Here is a 21,717-nt window from a genome sequence, read left to right on the forward strand (position 1 = left end):
TTTTAAATTATAGCTACGTTTACGGAGACAATAACTTTTTCTGGGACCGTGGATGTATCGTATTGACTATTTGTAATATAGTTTTTTAGTATGCGGGTTGAAAACGATAAGTCCCACGACGTTGGCGAATGATCACCTTTAAGGCAGATGTAAATGTTGAGTTCTTCATATGCTATTTTCTTATCATTCGCTTTTTTCATGTGACAGTTTAAAAAAAACACGCTGTACAACTTGTCACAGCGATAATGGACAGATTTGTTAATACAAATTAGTTGTTAAAATCCAGAGAAGCGCATTTCAAAAATCTGACGAAAGATAATAAATAAATTTTTTTTATAGGTGGAAAATTTGACATCCAAATTTTTAATATTTCATACAGGTTAAAAAGATTTTTTTCTGTTGAAAATACAGATTTTTATGTGGCAACGCTGCTCGAGCCTACATCGTGTCCACAATTAAATTGCCACACACTTAATTGATTCGCACAATTCAAGTTTTTATCCGAATGCCATCAAATTTTCAGGGATTGAAAAATAACTATTAAACTTCATTTTACCATTTTACTCGTGTTTTATTTGCAGTCCATACGCAAATGCCCACACCTTGGCCTTAACCCCGGCCATAAGATTCTGCACAACGTGTGAATCAACCGATTTTTGCATGTAAACCCATATTTTCTTCAGTTCCTCGACTGTCTTCACTACCTTAGGTCGTTTAAGAAGGTGCTGCTTCATAATCGCCCAGTACTTCTCGATGGGGCGGAGCTCCGGAGTGTTGGGAAGGTTGATTGAACATTTTAGGCACGAAATTGACCTTATTGTCCGAATACCACTTCAGCACGTCCTTGGAGTAGTGGCATGAGACCAAATCCGGCCAGAAGATTGTTGGGACGTTGTGGGCATCCAGGAGGGGAAGCAGCCGTTTCTGGAGGCACTTTTTCATGGTCCGTTCAACGTGTCCTGGATCACGAAACGTGCACTCCGCTTTCCGCACGTGCAGATGATTTGCCAAACCAGAAATTCATTAGCCAATTTGGACACCTTCTGAGTGTGGACATGCTCCGGAACGCTGAAATCATCCTTGGCCGCGAAAAACAGGTTGCAGGGGATCTGTTTGAAGTCGCCTCCACATATGTTTCATCGTTCATGAAGCAGTATTCAACTTTCGTCAGCATGTTGAGGTATAATTTCCTGGCACGGGTTTTAGCGGACTTGTTTTTTCTGGCCTTTTGTACCTTGAACGTTCGAAGCCCAGCCTTAGTCTTGACTTTCTGAACAAAACTTCGGCTTAGGTGCAGCTTCATAGCCACATCCCGAACGGAGGCGTTCGGGTTTCGGTTGAAGGCCCCAACTACGCGGTTGTGATTTTTTGTGTTGTACGGAATACTTTTTCCTTCACTTCTGAGCTTCCGATCGGTGGCCAATCGTTCCTCGAACAGCTTAATAACTCGCGACACCATAGAATTCGCAATTTCCAACGTTGTAGCGATGGAACGATGCCAGAGATCAATGTTCTCGTGATGAATGCGCAAGATTTTATCACGCACGAGCTGTTCTTACGACTCCATTTCCGCTAGTTTTGATCACAAGACTTTAAAATTTGCAGAATGTAAACAATGTACTATGAATTGAATCCACCCAAATTTTCATTAAACCTTATCCAACGGTTAAAAGGTTAGAGCAATTTCATAGTAAGACAATTTCATCGTGGACACCCTTTAGGAATTAGGAAAGGTTGTACTCCATTTCCCCGAAAACGTTAGCCCAGAATGTAAAATCCCCATAATTTCATTCGCCGGAAAGAACACTTTCCCGTTTTTTTTCCCCAGCCGGACCATTCCACAGGAACACTCTTCTACATGAACCATTTACCAGATAAATTTTCACCAGAATGAACCATTGCCTAGAAATTCTTTCGCCAATAGTACCATTTCCCAGATTTTTTTTATGTTTTCCCAAGCTGGATTATTAATAAAAATTAGGATTAAGGATTAAGGGTCCGAGGCAGCAAAAAACGGGCGAAGCTCCTAAAATCGAGGTAATCGCTGACCCGTGCATGCGTGATTGCTAGGGGTGATCCCTTAGCCCCGTCCGACACGCGACAAGTTCTTTCAAGTTCGAACGCGCAGCGTGAGGAGTCGGCTACCAAAACATTTTCAAAAGGCATAAAACCCAGACCTTAAAAAAAACAATATTAAATCTAATCTAATCTAATCTAATCTAATCTAATCTAATAATTTCAGCTGGAAACTTTCGAACAAGTGTTTCATTTAAAAATCATTTGAACAATTTAATTACGAACTACATGAAGTTTTAAAAAAAAATTGATTGAACAGCAGACAAAATTTAAAAAAATAAACTAGAGGAAAAAATCTGGGATTCGTACCGTTCAACGAAATGTTCCATTCTGGGGGAAAACAATTCTGGAAAATGGTCCACTGTAGGAAAAAATATGGTGAATCGTGTATTCTGAGGATTTTTTTCTGGAAATGGGTTCATTCTGTGTGTTGATTTCGGGTGTTTGACATTCTGGGCAAAAGTTTTCGGGAAAATTGGATACAATCACTAGGAACAACAATGAGGTAATCGAAGATATCTTTCGAAAGACAGAATCGGAATTTTACAACTGGCATAGCTGAAACAACCGAACAATATGGGTCTACTTAGTGGATACTAAGGAATACAAACGGTTTTATATGTGTATTGTAGGCAAAACCTTGATCTTCAAATCAGGTATAGAGCGGGCTGCCCGATTTTGCCCGGTGTTGTTTAAATTGAGCGTGAATAAGCACTATTTTCATGAAATTTATACATGTTACTCTCCAGAATAACGTTGTACACACTTTTGTTATTCGACAAAGTTATGAATTTTAGACATTCGAACAACTTTGTAGAATATTATAATCATCTTAAAATTCACGGTAGAAAGTTACGACGAAAAAACTGATTTTTGAGGTTAGATTCAAAATTTGATCTTTAAATCGTAAGATTAACATTTCAGAAACTTGACGTTCAAGACAAAGTTGCCTAAAATGATATTTTAAATAAACTTTTCGAAGACAGCAAAGACCTCAGACCAATATTTGAGAAGTTGGAAATTTTATCTCACTTCAAAGGGGATTAATCTGAAAAATAATATTTTCTTTATTCTTATAGACCTGATGTTACTGTAAAACTTCACAAAAGACACCCAAGAGCTAAAAGGTCAATTAAAAGAGTTATAAGCAACGATCACGTTTTATGCTTTTTGGACCACTGTGCAGTGGTTCAAAATAAAAAAAAGGCGGAAAAAATTAATAAAAAGCTGTTTTGTTTAAGATTATAGGCGAAAAGTTAAAAAAATTAAGAAATTATAGTTTTTTTCAAAGTTGGCTATTTTTTGTCTATAATTGGAAAAACGGGGTTTGAGCTTTATACGGGAAAATTGAATATTTTTCAATTATTTGTTAATATTTTTGTTAAAATTAAGTATGGTCTCCTAAATTCATCTAGGTTAGTTGAATAAATATTAAAACTGATGTTTTATGATGAATTTGCATATACATTGAAGCAAACAATGCTTGGTTCTCTCTGTATAAATACTTTAACATTTTCATTTTTGAATCAAACAACCCTCCACTTAAAGAAATCGTATTTAAAATAGAGCAAAAACTAGCAGCTAATTTTAAGATATGTTTTTGATGAACGTTTCACCTATCCAACGGTATATATAATAGCGCCAGCACTAAATTTTACTTCGGAAGTCTGGACTTCCGACTTCCGAAAGTCTTCCGAAAAGAAAAGTGGAGTACTAGATTGTCGGAAGTCTGTGTTTTATTGCCAGTTCACCAGCGACGTTTCTAAAAAAAATTATTAAAAATCACAATAATTTTCCACGATCAGCAGCGCAAGGATTATTTTTGCTTCCGAAAAATAAATAGAGTAAATCGAAAAATTCTTATCGTCTAATTTTGGGTTCTCAATGAAGCGAAACTTTGTAAGTTCATGATATAGAGGACGTTTTTCATCTCCAAACTGTGAATTAGCAATATATCACTTCGGCATAGACATTCATAAATTTTTAAAGATTTATATACTTTTTTTTAGTTATTTTAGGTTGAGAATTAAAAAATTCTATTTTTAATTCTTGTGTTTAAGTCGTTCATGTTTTTTACATGGAAGGTGTATAAAAGGTCCTATTAAATATCTAATTACATTATAGCGTTTCTTGAAAATTGGAGATTCGATTCCAGCATAGAAATTTTGATTGTCACTGACTTGAAAAATTGACTTTTTTCCAGCTTTTTGGGGATTTGAACCACTGTGCGTCGCCGGCGTCCCGATTGACTTATAGATCAGTTGTCAAACAGGCAGGATCAGTTTAATTTTCATTTTGAAAATAAGTGTATGAACATTTTGGTCTTCGGTAAGAGCAAATATGAGGCCCTTAGAAGCCACTTTAAGTTCAACCAGTTCTACTAATTTGGGAATTCATATTTTTGACAAAAAAAAACAATGCATGTTTAGCGTTTATTTAAGCGGTTGAATATTTTCAATATTTGCACCCTCTGCAAAGCTACCGTCACTTCAAGATAAGGAAGAAGGCTTTGCCACGAACAATCATTCTTCTACATGGACCTTCGATTTTGGGGACACCATCTTAAGGGTTTCGGCAACAAGATTCATTTGGTTGATCTTTTGGACGAATTCTAGCGTAACATTCATAAGGGCGGAACTAGCAGTTAGCTCGAAACGAGAAAAACGCGTTTGAAAATTCGGAACACCTATTCAAATCCTATTTAAAAAATCGACCACTTTTTGTTCAACAAAATCAAAAAATGTGCATTATAATCACTCATTGTTCGATGGTTATCAAGAACTTTAACTTTTTTTCAATTAATTTCAGAGATTTTCGAGTTTCGCCCTTTTACTGTTTTCGATTTCAGTTACGCCTGCAAATTTCGCCCAATTGCTAGGCCGTTTTTGTTTTGGTTTTGAAGGTCACACACGGTCAACTCAGTTACCCCTATTGGTCCTACACGAATAGAAAAATTCACTCCATTTTGAATAGGCGTAACTTCACATTCCAACGAAAATGCATCAACAGGAAGTTTCGCCCTATTGAATTTTATCAATTTTTTGAAAGTTTTAAGAAATTTTAAGATGAAACCGCGTTTAATAGGTAAAGTGCAACCGCGTCTATCCGGAATAACCGTTAAATCGATTTGTTTACATTTGGCAGTTTCGCCCTTTTGAAATGTTACTCTAGAATTATTAATCTTATACTGTCATCCGGAAACACTTAATTTGAATTTGAATTAAACCAAAACTCAGCTTTTCTTATTTTACTCTGTTCGAGAAGAAAATCATCTACTGAATGCTCAATTCCCAATTCCCAATCTTTTTGCTCATGAAAACAAAAATGTTACAAGCAGTTCGAATACGAACAACGGTTACTTTGATAAATTTGTATGTTATTTGACGTCGACGTTGTGAATACTCAAACCATTGACCCCCATAGAGGGTGTACAAGCTATTTAAGTCGACTGTTATGATGCCTCTTCTCAGAAAAGCAGCACTGAGCGTTTAGAAAGAATTTTCGATACATTACATGGGTGTGCCCCTCTGGCCCCAAATACTTGTACTTAACTCCCTCTGGCTTCAAAGATATGTAACTTAACCCTTCTGTAACCAGTGTTATTCTTTCAATTGGCCAACTTAATGTGATTAAGATCAAAATAATAATTATTTTTTAAAAATTTCTATACTTATCTTGAAAACATATTCTTAAAACACATCCATACTCGGTGATTATTTTCTCATTAAACGTATAAATGCTCATCAGACAAAAATTTTCATCCTTAATAATTTATTAAGATTAATCGCCGCTATTTATGTTTGTTACTCAATTTGTCGGCCTTATCGGTGGAGTTGTGCATTTTTGGCATAGAGTTGGTACCGATTGGCTAACATATTTCGCAACCTTACCTTTGGGTGTAACTATAAACTTTATTCAGGCTTTAGCCTTGTTTTTCGACCTTTCAGAAGCAAGCTAGTTGTTATATACTCGTACGCAGACTAAATGTCAATCATCTGTTCATCTGACTGAATCATCAAAAAGTTACAGACGACGAGTTTAACGGAGAAAATTTTTATAGAATCACTCGGTTCGATTACTTAGTATCGGTGGATCAACATGGATGAGCTAAATTTTTTCAATAGTTTCAACTTTTGCTTTATTAGTTACATACGATACGACTCGATAACGCAGAAAGTATACTACAGTGGCCTTTTTCGAAATATTATCTTCGTTTTGTTAATTCTGACTAGAATTGTGTACGATGTGTCTCGTGGTAATCCAATGGATTCGGGAAACATAACGGGGACCACAAGATTTTTAGTTTCTTATACAGTTTTTTCTGTGGTGTCGCTAGACAGCTTCTTGCGTCGTTCCAAAATGCTACACCTTGGACAAAACATGCTTCAGTATCATTTTCAAAATGGTCCCAGACTAGTGTCAATGCCGAGGGAAATTTTCAATATAATACTAATTCGAGCTCAATTCATCGTTGTCATAACATTCGAAACCTTGGCAACGGTTCTAAACATTTCACAATTTTGGAATGTTTCGGAATGGAATGTCTTGTATCCTTATTTTGTACAAATAGCACTTAAAGGTTACATCTCCTTACAACTTCTGTTCAGTCAATATTTTCCGCTTTATTTGAGCAACAATTTAAGAAATCTTCGTTTACAATTATGTAACGCAGATGGAGCAACTTTAAAACTGCTTGTTGATTGTGCCGATGAATTGGTAGAGCTGAAACGGTCCATCACAAGCGCTCTCGGGCTGAGACTATTGTTTCTGCTTTTCGATTTGCTCATAAACGTTTCCTTCAGTTCTTATGAAGTAGCAATTGCCGTTACGAAATTTATTGCAATACCCAATGTCCTCGTATTACTTTTGATAACGCTTCTGAAAATACTTATCATAAATGCTATCTTACTCTTCGGTGTTGCGTACAGTTTCGGGCGGGTGGAAGATGAGGTGAGTACACTTAGTGAGTCGAATATTTGTATTTCATCCTAATGGGCACTAGACTGCTTTATTTTATTATTAGGTTTTATTAGTGACACTTTACCATCTTCGTGAGACTGCTTTATTTTGTTTGTTTAAAGCAGCTAGGTAGAAACAGTTTATTATTCGTTTATGATTATTTCAACACTAGCAAGCAAAATCTGACATTTTTAAACAACTTTTCATTGGTTTAAGATTTGTGGTTTTTAAATAATTAGTATTTTTTCATGAGAAATTAATCATCTACTTAAACTGGCAAAAATGAAGGTTAAGAACGGAACAAAACAATAACCCGAATTTACCCACTCTCTTATGTTGGCATAATCAATGCAAAAAACCGATGTACTTGACAGTAAATTGGAGCCTTTTTTACAAAGTGTAAATTATATTTGAAAACAGATAACAGAATATATAAGACCAATGGTAGATTCTTTTCTTCTCAATCATATAAATAATGATTTAACAATTTCAAATGCAAAAACTCAATATTCATATAAAAAAACAATGCCCAGTACTTTTTTGGGGGAGAAGCGAATTGGTATTTAAAGAGTTCATTTTTTGTATGCAAAGACTGATATTTAAACAGGCTAATTCTGTCAATAACAAAGAAGTTGAAGTGGTATCGTGGTAGCACTAAGAACTCTGACGCTGTTAGTCACAGGTTAGATTACAAGGTGCTCTCATTAACTGAGTTCTTAACGATGCTTATCATGAGATTGAACAGTAAGTTTAACACCTGATTTTTCATTTTATGACCTTTGCTGATGCTTTCTCATTTGGATGTTTTAAATTATATTGCATGAATTTATGAATAAACTAGCTGATCCGGTGTGCTTTGCTACACTTTCCAAAACTAAATGTAATTTGTAAAAATTTATTCAAATTTAGATTTCTGTAAGCATTTTTTAAAATCAAACCTCATCATAGTTCAGAACCAACAACTTTGAAAAGAGAGCTGCAGCTGGAGTTCCGAATTGCAATTCAAAGATAGTATATATTATTAATTGAAACTTGATCTCTAAATTTGTTTTTCAAGATCTGAAATTTGTACTCTGTTTTAAAAGCTTCATAATGACTCAAATAATGTCAAAATTTATGGATTTTCAACCTTTTTTTCCCAAAGTGGGAAGTTACAAACTTCCATAAAAACATTTGTCACATCAATTTTGGGTTATGCCAAATATCCGTACGCAAAAAAACCCTCTTATAAAATATGGTCCCTTCTTTGAAAAGCGCTTTATCTTAAACTTACATGGGAGCTCCCCCATCTTTTCCAATTTTGTCTTCCACTGCTTGAAGAAGGTAGGCTGATTTACCTGGCTCGAGTTTACATAAATTTCTAATTGAAAGAAAAAGATTCGCATATTGAAATTTATTGCATATTGTACTTTATGGAGATAGAATTTTGAAAACCGATCAATAGCGTGAATCGGGACAGTTTTTTGAGTATGTTCCTAATATTGTGTATCATGCTCCTGATAAGCTTTAGATGGTGTTTTTTTTTTAAGTTGAAAAAATATGCTATAGAAATTTGAAAAAAAAAACTATGAAATGGATTTTTAATAACCATTTTCAAACAGCTTTTTTCACCATCCTCGCCCTTCGAAGCAGTTCGAATATTTATCCTTTTTGAGCCAAAATTATGTTAAAAATATGTTTCGCCATATACTAAACTCTTGGACATGAGACATTACAGCTTGAAGTTTTCCCAAACAACACTTGTCATGGTATGAAAATTATCGATTTTACAGAGTTAAAATTTCTTTTTTAAATTAAATTTATAAAACCAAAAAAATATAAATATTTAAAAAATATATCAGTTGTATCACTCAATAAATTCTCAGCGTTTTTTATTTTCTCTTTTGAAGTCAAATATTCAAAAATGTTGGCAAAAACAAATTTCTAAGTATACATTTATCCCGTATGTTGGGGCAAGTGTAAATGCAAAGCTTATTTTCAAATGCGTCAGAGTAATGGCTTTATTTCTGTTTGTTTGTTTTATCAAGTTTCACTGATATATCTGCAGTTTTCCTGCAGTATAAATTTATGTTTGTTATTCCACTTTTAACGAATGCTGTAGCTCCCATTTCCATTCCTAGATTCGTTTTAGTTGTGTTTTTGGGCCGAAGAAACAATTTGTAGTAGAAAACATATTTTTTAATTTTTTTGTAAAAGAGAAAAGTTGAACGTTTGAACATGCTCTAGTGTTCCTTGAATGAAAGTTCTTTCGGAAAATGAATTCCCTCACTTTTGGTCAATAAAAATCAGTTTATTTTACTGATACCTTTCACTTATGATCACGTCAGTCCTATCTTATCTAATTTAAACAAAAGGCTGTTGATCAGTTCATGTGTCGGATCGGATTTTTTGATCTTCTGTTTCTGTTAAGTACATTTTTACATGTTCAACTAAATGTTTCCTATCTACCTCTGTAGAAAACATCTTATTCATATTTCTGTTATCAATATGATTCAAAAATAACCTTGTAGGCGTAATGGGTTAAAAAATTGTATGCAAATTCTTTACTTTCTGATTTTTTTTTCAATTGTCCGCAAAGTTTTATACCATTATTTCATTAGCATCAGAATTTAATTTATATTTTTTAGATAACAAATGCTACCTGCATTAACACGAATTGAATATAGAAGTATTTTTGCAAATCTTTCAATTGGTTTTGATTCGATTGATAAAATACCAATCCGTGTCACATCTAGGCATCATTTATTTCCACGTGCTGTGTAAAATTAAGCAAGAAAAAACACATCTAGGTTGCATATCGCCCCCACGTGCATAAGAAATATAGGTACTTGGTTGAGAAACAGACGCCTGATTGTTAATTTTTTTCCAGCGACCAATGAACAGTATGTTTTGGTTACAATCCACTTGCGAAGACGTTTGTTTGACCATAGAGACGAAAAACAAAACAAAGAAAAGAAAATCTCTAAAAATGGATGCCATGGCTTTTAAATTTAAGATTTTGACAAAAAAAGGTATATGTTTTATTCGATCGGCAAAATGACAATCTGGGTCACACCTAGGCGTCATTCATAACCATGTGCTGTACAAATGAGCTAGGAATCAAGTAGAAAAAAAATCACTTCAAGGCTTCATATCGCAACCCCTTGCATTGAAAATATGCTTGGTTGAGAAATACGCGCCAAAATATTACCACTGATCAGCATGCTATGCCATGGTTACTATCCTATCGCGACGTTGGCTCGCGACGCCTCGACCTTGGAGACGAAAAACAAACCGCCCAAAGGAAAAAAATCTGGAGAAAATGGATGTCATGACTTTAATTTGTTTCGTAAAATTACAAATTTTGTATGAGAGCCCTACCTCCCTTAAGTCGGATGGAGTTTTGACTATTACAGAAACCATCCCCGGCCTCAAAAACCCCCAGATGCCAATTTTGACGATGATCGGTTCAGTAGTTTCCGAGTCTATAGGGAACAGACAGACAGACAAACATTCATTTTTATATATATAGATTAAGGGGAAATTGAAGGAAATGAGACTTTTCTCGTAAACTGAATGCTAAGCGATGTTGATCATTCAATTAAGCAATAAGTTTAAAATCTGATTCAATCATTTTTGTGCATTTTCTGATGCTTTCTCATTTGTTACTACGATTTTTTGGTACATATCGCCTTATTCTAGGGTAAATTGGGATGATTGGGGCTCTTGACGTCAACATAACGCTAATCGGTGTACATCATTCGATTCAACAATGATTTTTACAATTGTTTCAATCACTTTTGTGCATTTCTTGATGCATTGTCGTTTGTTAAAACAATTTTTTGCAACATATCACTCGATTTAAGAGGAAATCGGGGTGATTGCACCTATTCTCGTAAGCTGAACACTTAGCGATGTACACCACCCGATTCAGCGACAATTTTTACACTAAATCACTTGGTTTGTCCATTTGGTATGTGAATTGCTTGATTTTTACAGTGAAATTTATGCACAAATTTAAAAAAGCTGGGGAAGTTGGAGATATTTAGCCGTTCATTCTAGTGCGAAAAAGCGACACGATTAGCTAAGTAGATGAAAAATTGTTTGATAACACTTTGTTTGACTGCATTTCTTTGACAAATTTCTTAAGTTTAGGGGAAAGAGTAAGTAGAGTTGTCGCAGTAAAAACAAAAATTGGAGTACACCAATCGATTCAGGCGACTTCGGAGACCCCAGAGCCCTTCGACTCAGTCGCGCTGATCTCTCAACCTTTACTACCAGACTCAGTCGCGCTGGTCATCTCAACCTTTACTACCAAAACGTTGATGGTATCAACTACTGCGTGAGCGATCTGCTAGCCTCCTCATGCTCCTGCTACGATATTATCGCTTTAACCGAAACCTGGTTGAACGATAGAACCCTGTCTAGTTCTGTCTAGTCTTCAGCTCAGACTACACTGTGTTCCGTTGTGACAGAGGTCCTAACAACAGCACAAAATCCACAGTTGACGGAGTTCTGATTGCTATCCAACTCTTTCAGCCATCCCCATCTACGACGAATCATGGAACGATCAAGAATTCGTATGGACCCGCATCGATCTAGGCACAAAAAAACTCTTCGTTGGGGTTGTGTATCTGCCTCATGATCGTACTAGAAATGCATCATTTGCTGATTACTCTTCCAGTGGCCTTTCTACAGGCCGGAAAAAAATCGAACTTTATTGCGATCTCAATCTTTCCAATACAACTATAGAGAGGGTTACCAACTTCAAATATCTTGGAATAATTCTAGACGAAACTCTGCCATGGCTTTGCCACATTGATCAACTACATAAAAAAATTTCATCCCTGAGCGGAGTCTTATGGAGGGTGAAAGCTTTTGTTCCACGTCATATTTTACCTTAATTTTATTTTGCTTTTATACACTCCCGTTTATAATATTTAATAGCTGTATGGGGCAGAGCGTCGTTATCCCTTGTTTCTCGTCTACAAACCCTTCGAAACCGTTGTCTGAAAACCATATTCAATTTTCCTTTTCTCTATCCAACCAATTTAATTTATTCTAATCGCTCTCATAATATATTACTTCTCTCAATACTTCGTGATCTTCAAACTATAACCTATGTTTTTGATAATTTAAATTCTTCAAACAATAATCAAAACTTAAGATTCAATGCGGATTTGCGATATCATAATACTCGTTAATCTCACCATTTGATACGCAGTACAAGTTCAACAAGTTTTGGCCAACGTCGAATTTCCTTCATTGGTCCAACAAAATTCAACAGCCTTCCTGAAGAAATTAAAAACAGTTCCAACAGAAATATTTTTAAGACCAAACTTATCCAGTACTTCAAAGATAACCTAAACCGATGATCAACCAACCACTTATTTAAGTCCTTTCTTTATTTTTTTTATTTTTCTTAGCGATAAATATAATTTAAATTATGTAGTTTTAGTTGTATTCTTAGTTACTCTTTATATTAATAATTCTTTTAAATAATAATTCTTTTAAATCTTAGTTTTTTTTTCATTAGATAAATAATGGATCTCTTAAAAGGAATATTCTTCCACTGAGATTCATTCTCAAAAAAAAAATTGTGTTCTCTCACGCTTCCTGAAGAAGACATCGTTATCATTGGGGACCTCAACCTTTCAGGACTTAAGTGGATTTCCTCGCAAGGCAATTTTTTGTTTGCTGATCCAACCAGATCTTCGTTTTCGGTGCCTTCCAACACGATTCTCGACTCTCTAAGCACGGCTACTCTCCGCCAGATCAACAGCATAGAGAATGAAAATGGTCGCATGCTTGATCTCTGATTCATCAACGACGGACCCCAATTGGCTACGATTGAATTGTTTTGTCGAATCCTGCGCCCTTGGTCAAGGTTGTTCCTCATCACCCTGCTCTGCTGCTTTCACTTGATATTCCTGGAGCTGTTGCCCACATCGAAAAACATGGTCAATTCTATCTTGACTTCAAGAACGCCGATTTCGTCGCTGTTTCACAAAAGCTCGACGCTATCGACTGGGAATCTGAACTGGAATCTTCAGATCCGAACGCTGCATATATGAAATTTTCCCATATCATCAATTACATCATCGATCGTCACGTACCGAAACGCTCATCAGTTTCTAACCTACGAGCTCCTTGGGTAACGAAAGAACTGCGATAAATGAAAACGCTTAAGAATAAAGCTCTCCGTTATTACACCAGACACAAAACTCGCCGCGCTAAAAAATGAGTATTGCAAACCAAACTCAGCTTACAAAAAACTATGCTCACGCTGCTACCAGAACTACTTAATTCGAATACAGCGAGGTTTCAAAACAAAACCCACATCATTTTGGGACCAGCGGAAAGAATCCGGCCTACCGCCCTCCATGTTTCTGGATGATAATTTAGCGACCTCAGAACCTGAAATTTGTAATCTCTTCGCTGACGAATTCCTTAGTATATTTGACTCAAACTCAATATCCTCCGACCAAGTTACCAGTGCGGCTGGTAACGTCCCTCATTTGAACACATGGCTAAATCAAATTGTTGTATACGGTGATATTATTTTGAAAGCGACCGCTAAGCTGAAACACAGCCTTTCCGCAGGACCAGTTGGCATACCAGCTTCCTTCTTGAAGCAATATATATCACATATGCTTATACCTACCTCTAAAAATATTCTTCCAAGTTTCACTTGATGAGTCTACGTTCCCATCCATATGGAAAGAGGCCTACATGTATTCGGTATGAGGACAGACGAAATGTGAACAACTATCGTGGCATTTCTGCCTTATGTGCGATAGCCAAATTGTTCGAGCTGGTTGTTTTGGAACCCATTTTTTCGTATTGCAAGTCTTATTTTTCAAATGAACAACATGGATTTATGCCTAAGCGCTCTACGACTACAAACGTGTTGACATTCACGTCTACTGTGCAAGACAGTTTTGCCATGGGATCTCAAACCGACGTCATCTACACTGACCTGTCAGCTGCTTTCGACAAGGTGAACCATGACATATAGACATCGTCAAACTCGATCGTATTGGTATCTGCGGGTCTTTACTGAAATAGTTCCGCAGCTATCTGGTTGGACGAAAACTCATTGATCGAATAGGTGAATTATTTTCCAGTCAATTCTCTGCTAAAACCGGAGTGCCTTAAGGAAGTCATCTAGGACCAATAATATTCCTGATATTACTTCAACGACGTTCCGTTGCTCCTAAACTGGTCCAAAACTAGCGTATGCTGATGATCTGAAACTGTATCGCCGCATCAACGGCCCCGAGGATGTAAACTTCCTACAGAGCCAGTTCAACCTCTTCGCCTCTTGGTGTGATGTCAATTGCCTTCCCTTGAATCGTAGTAAATGCGCAGTAATTTCGTTTTCCCGCAAGCGGCTCCCGTTATCAGCCATTTATCATCTTGGAAACGAGGCTATCGCTCGCGTCGAACAAGTGAAAGATCTTAGCGTAATTCTTGACGCACGGTTGAATTTCAAGATTCACACTAACTACATCGTCGACAAAGCCTCCAGATGTCTAGGTCTGCATTTGGCTTTGATCAGTAAGCTTGCTGACCCTAGGGATTGTTTAGGGAATCTCTAGGACGCCTGCCGACTGACTAGTGGCTAGTCTTACACTTTGCCCAACGCAGAAACTCCAGGGAGTTCCTTTAGGAACTCTAGGGAGTCCCCTCAGGAACTCCAGGGAGACCTGGGCGCCAAAGTGTAAGCGTAACCTGGCAACAGCGAAATCTCCATATTATTGTAATATAGCCGAGCTGCTTACTAGATAGCCCATAAAACGACTGCAACATGTTTCAGAGAGCAAGGATTTTCCCGCCTTTTTGTTTCCTATTCTATTTTACCGCACAGTCATGTGTGCATGAATGTAAACCCGAGTTTTACTAAATATCACGGTTCCCATTTTTTGTGATAATTAATGACTGTAAAATGTCAATCACAAACTGAGTAGCACGTTGACATACGTTTGCTCGCTTATTCTCAGCGACTGACTCCGTCACTACAGTTAAGAAAGTGATTGCGTATGGGTCGAAGCTATCAACGAAAACGCTTTAGACTGATAAACCACATGTTATGATGGCATGCTTTGGGTTCAAGAAATGATGATAATTTCTGTCTAGCTGGCATTTTCGTTATGTCAGTCGTTAACAATCACCATAACCAGCTCTGGTTGCAAGGCAGATTGCTACAATCGGAATTATACCTTTACACCCAAAAAAATAGGGGGAAATCGGGCAAAATGAGACGTCTAGAGTCATTTTATCAGAAAGCGGTGTAGAGCATTCGATTGTTTGTGTGTTTTTACATAAAAATGTTTGTTTTTTTAAAGCGAAACGTTCTTGCCTGAATTGGGTACCTTTTTTGGCTCGAAAATCCCCACTGTGCGACGGTGCGCCTATAAGTTATTCCAGTTTGAGCAACTCACTTACAAATGCTCCAATACAATAGCCTAATGATTAGCGCTTGAGTTAAAGGTGCTTGAGATTAATGGTTCTATTCCCTCTAGTCTGTCAAATTTTTTTTTATCAAATTTTCAATTACCTCCAATCATAAATAAATGATTGCTGGTGAATTTGAGGAAGCCATTCGCCAGCTGAATAGCAACAAGTCGGCTGGGAACGATGGCATCGCAGCTGAACTCTTCAAAACGGGCCCAGAGAAGTTGGCCGATTTCCTACACCGGTTGATGGGTCGGATCTGGGACACAGAACAACTACCGGTGAAGTGGAAGGAGAGGGAAAAATGCCACATGCACAAGGAGGGCGTCAGGCCGCCTAACTCCACAGGCATAGATTCGTGGGAAGTCATCATTGACTTCATGGAGGGACGGTCTACGACGGACCAAATCTTCACACTACGGCAAATCCTCCGAAAATGCTGTAAACACCAAGTCCCTACGCACGACCTATTAATCGACTTCAAAGCCCTATACGACACGATCGACCGTGACGAGCTATGGAAAATCATGGACGAGAACGGCTTTTTCGGGAAGCTGACCAGACTGATCAAGGCGACGATGGATGGAACGCAGTGCTTTGTGCGGATTTCGAGAGAATTGTCGAGTTCATTCGAATCGCGCAGGGAGCTTCGACAAGGCGATGGTCTATCTTGCATGATGTTCAACGTGGCACTAGATGGTGTTATTCGACGAGCGGTGGGCGAAATGCGGGGCACGATTTTCAACAGATCCAGTCAACTTATCTGATTTGCCGATGACATTGATATAGTCGGCAGATCTACCGCAAACGGAAACGCGAAGCAGGAAGGATTGGGTTGATGATTAATACGTCCAAGACGAAGTACATGCTGGCCTGCGGATCCGAGACCGACCGAACCCGCTTGTCCAGTAATAACAAAGTCACGACCGATGACGATGAGCTAGAGATAGTCGAAGACTTTGTCTATCTCGGCTCACCAGCCGAACTGCGAACATAGCCCTCGCACGAGGTGTAACCTGTAAATGACGCTCATTAGACCGGTTGTTCTGTACGGGCACGAGACATGGATATTGCTCGAGGAGAATCTGCGCACACTCGGAGTATCCGAGCGATGAGTTTTAAGAACCATCTTTAGCGGCGTGCAGGAGAATGGAGTCGGGCGAAGGATGAACCACGAGCTCGCGTGACTCTACGGCGAACCCAGTATCCAGAAGATGATGAAGGCTTGCCTGCATGTTGCGAGAATGCCGGACGACTGTTCTGCAAAACAGGTGTTCGCTACGAACACCGGTAGGAACGATACGATCAGGGGCGCAACGACAAAGTGGATCGTGTTCTGGCAAATGTGGGACTCCCGAGAAATTGGAGAAAGGTTGCCTTGCACCGAGGAATAATGTGCATCATGTTATGTCGTGAGACGGAAAACAATGAAAATAAAAAATAAAATTACCAAGACATATGAACCATATCATTTGATCAATTCTGTTTCAGATATTCATTTATCAATAGTGTTTTCCGATATTATTCAACGATGATTGACAAACATATTTAGTAAAATCAATCAAACCATAAGTATGTATAGTAATGTACCGTGGTCATATCGATCAATCTGGTATTGTTAACGGTCTGTTGAAGCGAGAGGGTGTTGGTTGAATTGTCCTGCTTCATTGCTAGCTTTCCACGAAATAGTATGGTTGGCCTAGAGTTTTTCAATATTTTTAACTTATGTCTTATTGGTTACATAAAGTACGAATCGATAACACAGAAAGTGTACTACAATGGCGTTTTTCGGAATTTATTCTTATTTTTGTGTATTCTTGTCGGTATTGTTTACGATATGATTTATTTCACCACAAAAGAGACGTTTCAAAACATACCGGGAACCTTGCGATTTTTAGTTTCTTATACAGTTTTTTCTGTGGTGTCACTAGACAGCTTCTTGCGTCGTTCCGAAATGTTACATCTTGGACAAAGCATGCTTCAGTATAACTTTCAAAATGGTTCCAAACTAGTATCGACGCCAAAGAAAAATTTTGGTGTTATTCTCAACCGAGTTCAATTTTTCGCTCTCATCACTATTGAGACGTTAATGAAGGTTCTAAATTTCTCACGCTTTTGCAATTCTTGGTCATGGTATGTCTTCTATTCCATATTCATACAAGCAGCACTGAAATTTTACATTTCCATGCAATTACTGTTCAGCCAGTATTTTCCGCTTTATTTGAGCGATAATTTTAGGAAACTTCGTTTACAATTATGTACCTCAGATAGGGCAAAGTTGAAAGTGCTTGTTGATTGTGCCGATGAGTTGGTGGAACTGAAACGATCTATCACAGCCACTCTTGGACTGAGACTATTGTTTCTGTTGTTCGATTTGCTCATAAGCGTTTCCTTCAGCTCTTATGAAATAGCAACTGCCATTACGAAATATTTTTCATCACCCTATGACCTTGTGATTTTATTGATAGCTCTCCTGAAAATACTTATCATAAATGCTATTTTACTTTTTGGCGTCGCTTACAGTTACGGGCTTGTGGATGACGAGGTGAGTACTTTTTGTGATTTAAGGATTTGTGTTTCCTGTTTTGCTATTTTCATCAACTACCTACAAATATTTTTAATCTAGCTTTCTTTCTCGAGAATTCATTTGAGATTTTGTTGCACAACTTGCCTGCATCAGGCTGATAACTGTCAGTCGGATCATCCTGAGGTTCCGCTGGCTGGAGATCTGGCATATTGAGAGAGTTCAAGTGCTCGAACACCATCTAGACATTGTTCACAGCACACCATAGGAAAATGTTCTAAAGTCTACCTTGTACGCTAAGTCCATATGTTGAACGTAATTCACCCATATTTGAAATTAATATCAGCAATAAATACATTATCCCTGTGACTCATTTGTATATATAAACATCCCGTAAAGTAAGCATAAAAAACATAAATGATATAAGCACAAGAAAAACATGTCTAAAACTACTTGAGCATTCAAGCAAAATTGTGTGTTCCATTTCCTGCCTTTAATCAAAACAAACACCTGTCAATCACAATTGTTCAAGTATATCCGGTTTAAGCGGAGATCAAATGGTTCAATTTTATCATTTTACCTGCACAGTGCTGCGTCAAGTGTGTCGGTGCATCGATATGGACGAGTTGAAATTTCTCAACATCTTCAACATCTTGTCGATAAGTTACGTACGCTACAATTTGCGACTTCAAAGAGTGTCGTATGGTGGCACTTTCCGAAATGTTCTCCTAACTTTGGCAGTTGGAACTAACGTAGTCAAAGACTATCTGTCCTTTGACCGATTGCAAATACAAGGTAGCAACTTGCCAGCGGTCCTGAGAGTTGTCGTTACCCATTTTGTTTTCGTCATAATAGGATTGGAAAGCTTAGTGCGTCGTTCCGAAATGCTTCAGCTAACGTGGCAAATAGCAGATCATAACCTTAAATACGTCACCGTTTTACAGATACTGTCGAAGAATCGTTTCAACAATGCTCTAATCCGAGCACAATTTCTAGTTCTCATCGGTTTCCAACTACTTGCAATGGTTTGGTTTTGTTCTACCGGTACTGACCCATCCATATTTTGGACAGTTTACGCAAATGCTTCAGGATTGTGCTCAGAGTCTTATATTTTGCTGCACTTGATTTTTGTACAGTTTTTTCCTCTGTATGTGAGCGACAAAATCCAAAATCTTCGGTTACAGCTGGGGATTTTTTTTTATTATCTGACGGGTTTGCGCCGGGGGTATTCAGATTTTCCCCAAAATTGAAAATTTGGTTCATTTTTGCGACATAAAAACACATGTATTTTTTCAGATTTCTATTATTTTTATTTTTTGAGTTAGCTTCGGTTAATTTTTTTTGTAAATAAAAAATAACCATTTTTCAAAGCTACATAACTCTGTTGTTTCTCAACGAAAATTATAAAATAGCACATCAAAATGCATTGAAATTTTATCAGCTTTCCAAATAGAATAGTTGAAAAAAATTGAATAATGACATTCAACATGAAAAGTTGTAAATAAACTTTAAATGGCGTCTAAAAGTACCGTCTGCACCACCGAATATTTTGCATAAAATACCATTGTATAGCTCGATTCATGATGCAACTTTCATCTGAAGACACCAAAGTGGGCCATTAACACCTTGAAGAGTTATGAAAGAAATAATGACAATAAATCTCTTTTTTTGCATCGATAACAAACAATGGTCGAACAACTGCACTCACATATGGAGATAGCGCGCACTTCTAACAACATGGAAACAAAAGAACTTATCAAAGCTGGTAAAAACACTATTTTTTCGTCCTTTTCAGACTGCCCTTACTCGCATAACAGTCCCATATGAATTTTCGTCATTTTAGGTCAACATAAGGCTTCAACATAAAAGACTAAAAAAAGAGGTTTTGTTCTAGAAATTTCGAAAAAAAATATCAATTCGTGGCTGTTCTATATGAAATATACCTGAATAACAGTCCCATATGTGAAATACCACGGATTTGGTTACTTTTCAATGTTTCTTTCGGCGAAATAGTCTTTTTTTATTGCTTTGAATCATTTAAACATTTTTTTTAACTCACTTGATGTCGAATGATGCACACTAGTTTTCGAAGGCAGGTCTGACTTTCTTAGGAATGGCTTCCTGAGCGAAAAACTATCGGATGCAATAAAAAATCGTAAAAAGATTCAACTTACAATGTGGAATTCATGATATTTTTTGCAAAAGTATGTTTCTTTTTCTGACGATTGCATTTAGAAGTTCAAAAATGATCAAATTTAAGTCCTAGAAAGTAGCTTGGTGAGAAAAATATATTTTGTATGGGACTGTTATGCTAGTAGATTCGAAAAAGGTTTCAAATATGGTCGATTAACAGTCCCATAATGAATAAAAATGATGCTCTCGACCTTACCAATAACCCAATTTCGAAAATTTCAGGCCTAATGATTTATTATGACAACCCCTAGAAACGATTTTCGTCTATGCTGAAAGTGGTGGTAACAATTTAAAAATATATTCCAAAACAGAAAAAGCTGATTGTCTCGCTTGCTTTTTTTTGTGTATGGGACTGTTATGAAAGAAGGGGCGGTAGATTGTTGCAGCTTAACTGACTTCATGTTATATCCAAAAATCTAATAACGTATTCGTTTATACCCAGTTTTGCACCAGGTCACAACAAGTTATGCACATTTTACTGTCATTTTTAGAAGTTTATGCGCTAAGTTTTGCATCCGTAACTCCCCAGATTTGATTTAAAATGGACGGTGGAACACTGAAGATTCGTGTGTGAGCGATCGAGGTAGCAAAACACTTACGACGTTCGTTCTAGTATGGTAAACCTCAAAACTGGGCGAATGTAGAAAACGAATACGGTAAAAGTATCATAATTTCATCATTTTACAGCCTGGGCTGGCCATACTAAGCTCTTTGATTATTTCTACAACATTTGTGCCACTTTCTCATACTTTTTTGATCAATGGGAAAGGATTTTGGTGTCCAGTGCTTAGCTCCCGATATAAAAACTATGAAAAGCACGTCTATATTTCATTTTTTTTAATCACATTTTTGTGATCCCAAACACAGGGACTGAACCTTCTACTATTGGCATTGATTATGTTTCACAATGATCTTTGATCGAAAAATTAATAAGTTATATAGTATATGACCAGGTTGTAAAAGCAACATTCCCATTATTAATTATATCACTTAAACAATACGATACTCAGAATTTTGGTTCAAATTTAAAGACAGTTTTGCTGCAAACACTCTACAAAGCACGAAAAAGTAGTGTTTTTTACCTGCTTTGGTAAGTTCTTTTGTTTCCATGTTGTTAGAAGTGCGCGCTATCTCCCTATGTAAGTGCAGTTGTTCGACCATTGTTTGTTTTTGATGCAAAAAAAGAGATTTATTGTCATTATTTCTTTCATAACTCTTCAAGGTGTTAATGGCCCACTTTGGTGTCTTCATATGAAAGTTGCATCATGAATTGAGCTATACAATGGTTATTTATGCAAAATATTCGGTGGTGCAGACGGTACTTTTAGACGCCATTTAAAGTTTATTTACAACTTTTCATGTTGAAGGTCATTATTTAATTTTTTTCAACTATTCTATTTGGAAAGCTGATAAAATTTCAATGCATTTTGATGTGCTATTTTATTATTTCTGTTGAGAAACAACAGAGTTATGTAGCTTTGAAAAATGGTTATTTTTTATTTACAAAAAAATTTAACCGAAGCTAACTC

The 21,717-nt window shown here is 36.9% G+C and overlaps 1 protein-coding gene across 1 annotated transcript in view; it reads right to left on the reverse strand.

The window, feature by feature from the left end:
• Positions 1–938: 938 nt before the first annotated feature.
• LOC129752541 (uncharacterized) overlaps positions 939–21,717 on the reverse strand; it is a 28,177-nt gene continuing 7,398 nt past the window's right edge. Inside the window, exon 3 of the mRNA XM_055748316.1 lies at positions 939–1,109. Within this exon, the coding sequence (XP_055604291.1) occupies positions 939–1,109 (171 nt within the window). The remainder of the gene's footprint in view (positions 1,110–21,717) is intronic.

This window comes from Uranotaenia lowii, chromosome 3 (genome assembly GCF_029784155.1).
Source record: "Uranotaenia lowii strain MFRU-FL chromosome 3, ASM2978415v1, whole genome shotgun sequence".
Lineage (NCBI taxonomy): Eukaryota > Metazoa > Arthropoda > Insecta > Diptera > Culicidae > Uranotaenia > Uranotaenia lowii.